The sequence below is a fragment of the Rosa chinensis genome, chromosome 1, assembly GCF_002994745.2.
Source record: "Rosa chinensis cultivar Old Blush chromosome 1, RchiOBHm-V2, whole genome shotgun sequence".
NCBI lineage: Eukaryota > Viridiplantae > Streptophyta > Magnoliopsida > Rosales > Rosaceae > Rosa > Rosa chinensis.
The window spans coordinates 5,264,106-5,275,295 of NC_037088.1; the positions used below are offsets into that span (position 1 = coordinate 5,264,106).

General features: G+C 37.1%; 2 protein-coding genes across 3 annotated transcripts; both read right to left on the reverse strand.

Moving 5' to 3' along the window:
- Nucleotides 1-779: 779 nt before the first annotated feature.
- Nucleotides 780-3,529, reverse strand: LOC112192079 (phenylacetaldehyde reductase). The gene is made up of 6 exons (XM_024331616.2): nucleotides 3,329-3,529; nucleotides 3,005-3,174; nucleotides 2,634-2,825; nucleotides 2,342-2,504; nucleotides 1,438-1,624; nucleotides 780-1,126 (listed from the first exon to the last, which is right to left on the reverse strand). Exons 1-6 carry the CDS (start codon nucleotides 3,447-3,449, stop codon nucleotides 988-990), a joined length of 972 nt encoding a protein of 323 aa, XP_024187384.1. The 5' UTR covers nucleotides 3,450-3,529; the 3' UTR covers nucleotides 780-987.
- A 3,641-nt stretch (nucleotides 3,530-7,170) lies between these two features.
- On the reverse strand, nucleotides 7,171-10,758 carry LOC112192030 (phenylacetaldehyde reductase). Of its 2 annotated transcripts, none has more exons than XM_024331542.2 (6): nucleotides 10,589-10,758; nucleotides 9,850-10,019; nucleotides 9,162-9,353; nucleotides 8,836-9,004; nucleotides 8,069-8,255; nucleotides 7,171-7,522 (listed from the first exon to the last, which is right to left on the reverse strand). In XM_024331542.2, exons 1-6 carry the CDS (start codon nucleotides 10,707-10,709, stop codon nucleotides 7,384-7,386), a joined length of 978 nt encoding a protein of 325 aa, XP_024187310.1. In that variant the 5' UTR covers nucleotides 10,710-10,758; the 3' UTR covers nucleotides 7,171-7,383. The 2 variants fall into 2 exon arrangements, with proteins under 2 accessions (XP_024187310.1, XP_024187311.1); XM_024331543.2 differs by having other exon boundaries at nucleotides 8,842-9,004; nucleotides 10,589-10,757.
- Between the last annotated feature and the right edge of the window lie 432 nt (nucleotides 10,759-11,190).

Below are 11,190 nucleotides of genomic sequence, written 5' to 3' on the forward strand. Positions count from 1 at the left end.
GGTTCTTTAGTGGAGACATTAGCTGGGTAACTTAATTCCAATGTATTAGGAATAATTATACATATTAAAATGAGTGTAATCAATGACCATGGACCACATAACCCTCCATCTTCCAGATATCTCAGGTTGCTCTATGCACCGGCCCAAGGACCATGGGGAGCCCATATGCTCCATTAAGGATCCATCTGGAACTGATATATGTCCCTCTTATGTGTCTGAGCGTGTAGTGGCTCACTCCCGGCAACTCTGCTTGGCCATATATGCAGGCATTCACTCCTAACTATACAGTAGAATCTGTAAGATATGGCTCAAACCAAGCTTGGCCCCGAAGGCTAGACCATTAGAGTTGCAAGCGTCCAGATGCCCTTTCATCTCTCATATAGAAGCATCATTTTCCACTACCACGAGGTAAGCTATACTTCTTGACCGACGAGCTTACTGCTTAGTTGAGAATATTATTGACTTTATCGTCAGAGTCCCTTTAGCCAGTACTACATCGGTGTCCTAATCCCTTTTATTATGCAGTTGATTTCCGCCCGACCTCGGAGAAATTGTGCTCTAACAAACAAGAACTGTATCAATGAGCTTTATTATGATTAATTTTGTATACCAATTAACATTAAGCGCTATAGTTGATTTAGAGTAGAATTGATTACTTTTCATTAATACCATATAAACCTACTTGAGAGATGAATATTTAAAATATAGAAAATAAAATAAACGAATAAAAAAAACTTAGCCCACTTCACCATTTTCTTACCAACAGGTCACAATGCAACTTGAGAGATGAATATAATCAACACATTATTCCCATATACTTTCTGATAAGTTGAAGTTTTTGCAAATGATACAAAGCATCATTATGGTACGCTTATGTGCATACCATCACTACCAGCTACAGATCTCATAAACAATAAAACAACAGAGGTAGACATACACGTGCTATCAATCTTTAACTGTTTCCTGACTGGTGAATGAGTTCCTCAATTAGAAGAAGTTCTTGTCCTTCAAACTTTCAACAGTATCCTTCAGAGACACTTCAAGCGGAGTATATTTTACACCCAAAGTTTGGGTTCTTTCCTTGGATACCTGGTGAGTTGGTGTGAAAGGCTTGTCATCTTCACATCTGTCAAAAATAGAGACTAGATTGTGAAGTTCCAACATTCTCTATCGGGCAATTATGAAAATGTTCACATTATCCGACTGTACTAAGCATAACATTTACTTTTACAAAGTACTCAAAACACAACAAGGTGAAAAGGCGAGGACATAGAACAGATCTATTTACAGATATTAACTTGACTAAATAACTCTATCCCTCTCTATCAAAAATAAATAAATAAGGGAGGCTTAAAACAGATATTGTCCAAATTTACGTTTAATAGGTACTCACTCATGCCAATGACATGTGACAATTTGATTATATTAGCAACTTACTTATCTGGAAGATTGAGAGCAGGGAAGATCTCGTGCAACATTTTCACAACCTCTGAACAGTGTTTTACTTTTCCAACTAAACAATAACGTCCACTAGCAGATGGGTTTTCAAAGGCTAGAATATGTGCATTAGCAACATCTCTAACATCAACAAATCTGTAGGTGTCGTTGGGAAACTTTTCGGTCCCTGCAAGAATTAAACTATTATCAGGAACAATAATTTTTTTGGCAGATTGTTTAAGACCGATATCAAGCTGAAGTGCAAACTAACTTTCCCCTTAAGTTTATAACACAAAGCTACCAGGCTACATAGGAATGACAATTTGGCAATATGACATATTGCGCAAAAGTAATTTTCAAACATTACAAACCTCAACCTAACTCCCGACCCCCTTTTCAGCAGAAATATCCCTATATAATCATGCAAATGACTATATTGTGAACGTAGAAGCAGCATAAGAATCGCAAATTGATGATACAACAATTATTCAAATGACACTAATGAAAACACTCTAATGAATGTGCTCAAGAATAATCATTATTCAAGATGTGTTCGGTCAATATAAAATGACTAGTAGTATTCAGATCAATTATATATGTTATCGCAAATTGATGATACAACAATTATTCAAATGACACTAATGAAAACACTCTAATGGATGTGCTCAAGAATAATCATTATTCAAGATGTGCTCGGTCAATATAAAATGACTAGTAGTATTCAGATCAATTATATATGTTTATAGGGCCGTGGAGGGAAGGGTTCAAATGCAACGTCTGTTATACAAAATGCAGAAGTTCTAGCAGATCAACAGTGATTTTAATTCTCACCATGATAGATAAAATGATTAAAAAAAGAACATGTGTTCAGATCTAAATAATGCAATATTTTCAATAAAAGTACCATTTACGAGTTTCAGAACTAGTTCCACAGTTAAGTTCAGAGTTGGCTGTAAGGGAGGGCCGATCACCCATCCCGGATTTATTGTAATAATATCAATTCCTTTCTCTTTTGCAAACTTCCAAGCAGCTTCCTCAGCTAACGTCTTTGAAAGCATATACCAAAGCTGATGAAAACAAATCTCTTAGTAAATACAATGCACATGGTTTTTATGGCTTGAAAGCTTTGAGATCGAACTCGTATTAGGTTATAGCAAGGTATGCCAGGCAACCACAAAAACCATTTACACACGAACCTTTTCTTTTTCACAAAAAGCAGGATCTGAAAACCAAGATTCATCGATTATTACATCAGCAGTAAGAGGTTTTCCATTAAATCTAACTGCTGCCATAGAGGATGTTATAACCACCCTTTTGATAGACTGGACCTTCACACACGATCCAAGGACATTAAGCGTTCCCTTCAAAGCAGGCTCAATTAATTCTGCCTGACAAAGATTAAGAGCTAGCAACATTATAGTGCATGTTGATATAGATTTTGCAGGAAACATCAAATGCATCAATAACTGTTGGCAGAGTATCAGATAGAACTGAATTTCAGACTGTTGGCTTACGATGCTACAAAGAAAAATTGGTAAACGTTTTGTATGTAAATAAAGCGATGAACCTGCGGATTAGTAGATGAGAGTAGGACAGGGGATGCTGTATGAAAAACACATTCACACCCATCAACGACAGGGTCAAAAGAACCTTCTTCTAACAAGTCTGCTTCGAACAAATGAAGCCTTTCCTTTGCTCCATCAAATGAGAGTAGGTGCTCTGTTTTCTTTTGATCATCTGGAGCATGCAAAAACAGAACTTGCTTAATTAAGAGTGAAAATTAAAACCCTGATATTGAATCTGAAGACTAGTGAATTGAGCAAGTTTAAATGAATTAAAAGTAGAAAACAAAACGGCAAGAAAGAAACAAAAGAGAAGTGATGGAACTGACTTGGGTCCCGAACAGTGGCTTTGACAGTATAACCTCGTTGCAATAAGAGCTTGACTAGCCATGATGCTATGAACCCAGATGCTCCTGTCACACACACAACCTTGCTTTCTCCGCAGCTCATCCTCGTCCTCTGGTTCTCTCTGGTAATGAGTGACTGAGCTGAATGCTTGTGACGGTGGAGACTGACATCGCTATCCTAGTAATGATTAAATGTATTGGCTGGACTGTCGTTTTCCTCAAAAAGTAATGATAGAGTCTAAATTATCCATATTTTTTTCCCTTTTTTTTATTTGAGAAAATGGGGATGAATATTTCATTTTTTAGAGGTGTAAAATAGAGGTAATTTTAAATACACATGCATATTTTATCAATACTCAGCCTTTAACTTTTTTTGTTCTATTTTCCCAGATTTTTTTCTATTTACCCTTTTTCTCTCTCTCCACGTCAAATCACCGGGGATGCTACCATATTCATTTACTCTTTCTGCAAATTCTTGAGGTGCAGCTTTAGTTATGTGTTTTTTTTCTCTGTCTCTTACGTTGATTTTGAGTTAGTATTTGGGATTGAAGTGATATTAATCTTTAAGTGGCCAAAGAAAAAGAACCGATGCATCTAATTTCCTATATTGTAGAAGTTGATTCCAATATCTTTTTTTTTTTTTAAATAAAAAATAATAAAATAAAATTAATTAATAATTGAAAAGATTACAATCCATTGGAATGACCGAATGTGGTATTACACAAGACATTCCTACAAAGATCCATAGTTACAGGTTCGTCGCTAATAGCAACATCGATGAGCCAAAAGAGTCCAACCCCTAACCTATGTTACGCCCGAAACCACGAGCTACAATAAAAGATACCCAATCCCGAGAGTAACGATCCAACCTCGCCACCAACATTAAACCAAGTCAATTTACCCTCTTCAACACCGTGTCCAAGTACCGCCAGACCACGTGCAAAAGCAATTCACCCTCATGTTGACAATCAGAATGCACCGAAATTAAAACCATAATTCTCAAGAGTAACGCCACAATAATGGCACACCAACTAGAACATGACGACCAACCCTAGCTCGAAGGACTAGGGACTTATTGAACTTAACCAAAAAACTGCCAAGATAAAGAAAAACATAAAACTGACCAAAAAGGTGTTGCCAGATTCTACATACGTGTCCCAAACAGCTACCACGGGATAGTCAATAACCATCATCGCCGAACAGAAAACGGCACCGTCTCCAACCACAACCGTCATTGTCCAGATCCGATGTAGAAGGCCGTCAATCCTGTCTTCCTGTCAAGCATGAAACTGTTGAATTGTCGTAGCCGCCATCTAGAACAAATAGCCATGCTGCTCTAGCACTCCACCTCGACCACCATAGAGCCTCCCAAAACCCGTCCAGCAGCAATCCCCACACACTGGCTAAGCCAAAGGCCCACGCTGACGCTAGGGCGTGCCGGACGAGAACCACCATGTGAAAACAAAAACAAAAAACCCAACTCTCTGTTCCCTAGGGTTGTGACTCCAAGAAAAATGGAGTCCGCTTCAGAAGGATTATATGTTTATTCCTAACAATGCCTATGATCATTTGCTATCCTAAATTTATTTTTTGTTCTTCAATCTTCAACTTTTGTTTGAAACAACCAAATTTGTAGTGGTTTTCAATTCTTCTTAATTTGGATCTATCTTCTTTCTTAGTCCAGCTCATCTCTCTTTCCACCTTCTCTATCTTCATTGCACGCTTGCAGTGGAATAGATCAGAAGTGGAAGTTGGAGACAATAATAGTTGGATGGGAGAAATAGGAATATAAAATTACAAGAAATTAGAGTGTATTTTTTTCTTTTTGAATCAACCCAAATTAGGTGTCAACATATTGCAACATAGCTATAATAGGCCGTTACATACCATTCCACAGTAGACAAAAAGATAATGGTAGTACCCACAATGGTACCTACGCAGACATAGCGAGAATCCTCCTTTGATACTACTCCAGAGGAGTTAGAGGTACATAAAGTGCACTTAAAAGTGCATTAGCTTCCTAAAAGAAATTTTTGTAAAAGACAAGGTAAAATATAAGAATGACCTAGGCAAGAAGCCCAGCCCAAGTGACTAAGCCCAAGAGCCTCAAAGGGAAGAGTTCCACTCAGAGCCCATCCAGCTTGGCTCGGTCCAAGCCCACATTTCCCACACGCCATGTCGTTTGTACAAGCCTCAGCAGCTTCACCTGACCCACTCCGCTTAGCCAGTGCCACCATGTGCCACTACCACACCACGACCAAAACTTCACACTCCACACCGCCACTGAAACATTACAACCTCGATCCAGCTCCCCACAATCCTCACCGCCGTCGATTCAGAATCCACACCGTCGTTGGTCCAAGCCACTATCACTAAGGCCGGTAGGTCCTGGTCCGCATGAACGCCGCTCAGAGATGCTGCCCCAAAAAACGATGTCAGAGCCATCCGGTTACACCGAGTACCAACAACCACCCATTGAGCCCCTCGAACAATATACTTCGTGAACCCATCGGCCAGAAGCCTCTAAGACGTCAGCATGGCCGAATGCCAACCCAAACGCCAAGGGCACCACCGAACGAGCACGAACTCGCACTAGGAAATAACCAACCTTTAGGGTTTCTCAAGGAGAGAGGTTTTGGCGGCTCAAGAAAATTCCCTGTCTTTCTCAATTAATTAAAAACAAATGATATTGAAATTAGAGTGTATGTTGATAAAATAGGTGTGTGTGTGTGTGTATCTAAAATTACTCGCGTAACAGAAACATTCATAACAGAAACATTCATCATCTAAGTAACTTTTTATATTCTCTCAACATAATTAAGGAAATATAGATTATAGATCAATATTTGCTTTAAACTGAGAGGCTAAAAGCTTCAGGAAGAAGTCCAACCGAATAGGATGTAATGTCTAGGAATTAGGCCCAAGTAGCCCCATACCCTAAAACCTTAAACTGCAACCAATTTATTTGATATGTTCTTTATGTTTGGGTTTGACGTTTACTTAGGGTAATGCTTAAGGAATAGTTTTAAGGGACTGTGATGAATAGTCTCACCCCCATATATTAAATTCAAAGTCTGAAATTATAAAACTTACAACTGGGCATAACTACTTATCTTTTACGGTTAGACCTGTCAATGGACTAGATTTTGATCTGGATGTGGTTCAAATCAGTAATTATTGGACGAGTTTGGATTGAAAATTTGATCCGTTGATCTAATAATTATCCATATCCGTTAATCCATTTAATTTAAAAATCAGATACGGTTCAATCCATTAATAATCTAGTCCGTTTTTATAAATTAAATATTATTTTTTTTATCAAATACAATATATTGGTTACCTTAGTGCATTGTTCTAAGGAGTATTTTATTTATTTAATTCTACATTTGGTGATACTCTTTATTTTGTTTCAATGTCTAATTAAAGTTTTATGAGATATGATGATAAAGAATTCAATTTTATTATTTAAAATTTAATAATATTTATTATAATAAACGGATCGACCTAGTTGACCAAGTATACGTTAATCCGCTGAATACGGATTTGGATAGAGCTATCAATGATCCGCCAGATTATTAGATCAGGTCAGGCTGAATTTTGTTGTTACTAAACATATTTGAATTTAGATTGATCTGCTCCAAATCCAGTCCATTTACAACCCCATTACAATCCCTCAAATTGTTTCAAGCGAGCAACTCCATTAGTTTTAGAGCATTACTCCATCTTCTTACATTTTATTAAATTCTTCTTTTTTTTCAAATTAAGTAAAAGAGAATGAGGATTCCCTGCAGTGTCGAGTGAAGAGACAAAAAAATAGCATGCGCTTTTTCCAGAGAAACTTTACCATACTTCTAGTACTCATAGTTTAAGTTTTTGGCATAGGATACAAAGTACCATTATGGTACGCTTATGAGCAAGTAACATTTTTAAGATATATGTTTGACAAGGCAATGATCTCACAATAAAACCTCAAAGGTAGACGTACACATACACTATCAATCTTTAACTGTTTCCTGAATCGGGAACGAGTCCCATAATTAGAAGAAGTTCTTCTCCTTCAAACTTTCAACATTATCCTTTAGAGTCACTTCTAGCGGAGTATACTTTACACCCAAAGTTTGTGCTCTTTCCTTGGATACCTGGTAAGTTGGTGTGAAAGGTTTGTCATCTGCAGGCCTGCCAAAAGTAGAGACTCATGAGTTTCTGAAGTCCCAATACTCTGTCTTCAGCAATCAAGCAAATTATATGAATACAGTTTCATTTTCTTACTGTACTCACTACTCCATACCATTTAGTATTGGAAAGTATACCAATCTTATCAAAGGAGGTTATCAGAAAGTTTAACTAAAGCATTCCTTCATGTCAAACTATTCAATAGTGAAGATTTAGAACTGAAAACAGAACTATTGGCAGGCAATTAGCAAAAACATATTTCTAGATGATTAACTTTGACCAAATGACCCCCTCCCTCTCTATCAATGAGATAATGTATGCTTAAAACAGATCTCGTCCAAATATACATTATATAGGATCTCACTTCTGCCAGAAGTAACCCGGATTATGTATCCTGATAAGAAACTATTGCATATACCATGCAAGAGGGAAGTCTTGAACTCTAACATAAAGGTACCATTAACGACTAATTAAACCAGCAGTATCCAACTGCCTCTAAAACACATGAAGGAGTAACATGTGATGAATTTGACTATATTAGCAACTTACTTTTCTGGAAGACTGAGAGCAGGGAAGATATGACGCAGAATTTTTACAATCTCTGAACAGTGTGTTACACTTCCAACTAAACAATAGCGTCCACTAGCTGAAGGATTCTCAAAAGCTAGAATATGTGCATTGGCAACATCTCTAACATCAACAAATCTGTAAGTTGTGTTTGGAAATTTTTCAGCCCCTGCATTATTAAAACAATCTATCAGGAATAATAAATTAATAGGCAGGTTGTTTAAGACTGATACCAAGCTGAAGTGCAAATTAACTTTGACTATAACTTTTTAACGCAGCCACCAGGCTACATAGCATTTGACAATTCAGGGATATCACATATTGCGCGAAAGTAATTCTCCAACATTACCTTCCTATGACCTCTACCATCCACCCCCTTTCTTCAAGCAGACTCTCTATATAAAACACTATACTTTTTATTAATGCAATTGATTAAACATTCTAAATGTGAAGCGGCATGTATTGATAGCTATAAGAACAGCATATTGATGATAAAAATGACACTAATGAAGTCGAATGATGTGCTCATGAATACTAAGATTGCTCAACAAAAAGTAAAAAAGACAACTGGTGCGTAAAACAATTATATATCTTTAGAACTCTAGCCATGGAGACTATGATTCGACTACAATGTCCACTCATTTATGCACAGCAGAAAATCTAGGAGATCAACAGTGGCTTCAATTCTTGTCAACAAAAATAAAAATGTAGTAAGATTGAAATGATGAATAGTTATCAATATTGCTTACAAGTACCATTTATGAGTTTCAGGATTGGCTCCACACTTGTGTTGAGAGTTGGCTGTAAGAGAGGGCCAATCACCAATCCCGGATTTATTGTAACAATATCAATTCCTTTCTCTTTTGCAAACTTCCAAGCAGCTTCCTCAGCTAATGTCTTTGAAAGCATATACCAAGCCTGAAGAAAACCAATGTCGGAGCAAAGACAATGAACACATTTTTTATGCCATGAAGGCAAAGAGTTTCAACTCGTATTCAATAATTTTCTTATTAGTTATGACAAATAGGTCTCCGAAGCAACCACAAAAAAAAAAAAAAAACATTTACGTGCAAACCTTTGATTGTTCACAGAAAGCTGGATCTGAAAACCAAGATTCATCAATTATTACATCAGGAGCGACAGGTTTCCCATTGAATGCGACTGCTGCCATAGAGGAAGTTATAACCACCCTCTTGATAGACGGAACCTTAACACATGATCTGAGGACATTAAGCGTTCCCTTCAAGGCAGGGTCAATTAGTTCTACCTGACAAAAGAACATAGAACCTTAAATTAAAGAACTCGATTTGACAACAAAAGTATCTAACAGGGGATTGCTGCATTGGTCTCCATACTCAATGTATCCAAAGTCATACCATATAAACACTTTTTTACAGATTGTGAACTTTAAAAGTGAATCTTGTAGATTGCACAAGATGTTAGTAAGGATCCAGCAAACTTTCATGAGTACCAATAAACTAACTTTAAAAATAATAATTTCATCCAAGTAGATCTATGACAGATACCATCCCAGAAGAAAAGCATGGCAACTAACTGGACAGTTTATACCACATACCCTACTTCTTTGATATACAACAGAAAACACAATGTAGGTTAAATATTTGCTGAAACGAAAGTTTTATTTTATTCTGGCAACTCCCGAAAGAATTCAACAGAAGAGTCGCTTTGTGAAATAACATATACATACAGACATACTAATTAGTGGATAACAACTAAAGCAATTAGAATGAGACTATATGTACCTGTGGATCATTGGGATTGTGATAAAATGGGGATGCGGTATGAAAAACAGCTACACTACCATCAACTAAGGAATCAAAAGATCCTTCTTCAAGTAGGTCTGCTTTGAACAATTGAAGCCTTTCCTTGGCTCCATCCAATGCAAGCAAGTGTTCTGTTTTCTTCTTGTCATCTGTAGCATACAAAAAGATTGAAGCCGTTGAATCAATAAACCATCAAAACTGTTCCTTCTCAAACTGTCAAACATATCTTCAAAATGACAATATAATTCGTCCCTCAACTTTGTTTGAGGATCAGTTTGTCCTATGAGTCAGTAAATTGAATCAAACCCATCACTTTATCAGGTTACCAAGGTCAAACCCACTATTAATCATACTTTACCAAGGTCCAAATCACTCAAAACCATAAACTTTACTCTACCCACACTAATTTTCCAGTACCCACATCAAGTTTTTCATAAAATTTACAAACTTTGACAAAAAACATTCAGGCAGTAGTAAAATGTGCAGACCCAAATTAGAGATTAGTTTATTATTATCACACATCACAAAGCTAGAATCAAGTGTGATATGCCCTGCCTAGGAACACAAGTACCTCATTGATCAACAAATGAAATAAATAAGAACACAACTGAAGACGAACAGAACACAACTGAAGACGAAAAGAACAAACAAAGATGTGGGGATGTATCATAACGAAAGAAAAAATTGAAGTAGTGGGGAAGTGAAGTGGGAGACTGACTTGGGTCACGAACAGAGGCCTTGACAGTGTAGCCACGTTGCAGCAACAGTTTGACCAGCCATGAAGCAATGTAACCGGATGCTCCGGTGACGCTCACCACCACCTTCTGTGCTCCACTCATTCTCTGTTTCTCTATTTCTCTCCTGCAACTTCAGCTTTATATAGTTTTGCAATATTTTGCAATATTATGAATAATTATATATGAGCAATCATCACTGCGTACGTGTGGACTAGAGTGGACCGTCGGCACCAGATTCGCATGCCCTTGCGTCACGTTTGGTCTTATGAATAGCAAAAATATCATCTTCCTAGTGACTGCGAAATTACAAGTGTTGGGAAGACATCGAGCAATATTATTCTTTTAAGTGTTACTTCCAAACTTTAACTATTTCTTAATTCACGGATTCCGGTGAACGGTCACCGAATTTCGGTCATCGGTTGCCGGATTTCGGTCACCGGAGTCGAGCAAAGTCTCCAATGACTTATTTCTCTAAGTGACAAAAAAGGAGAGGGCAAAATTATCTCAAAAATAAATAAAAATGAATTAAAAAATACTTAATTGGATATTAAGGAAATAATCTCTTAGAGTGTTTGGGTATGTG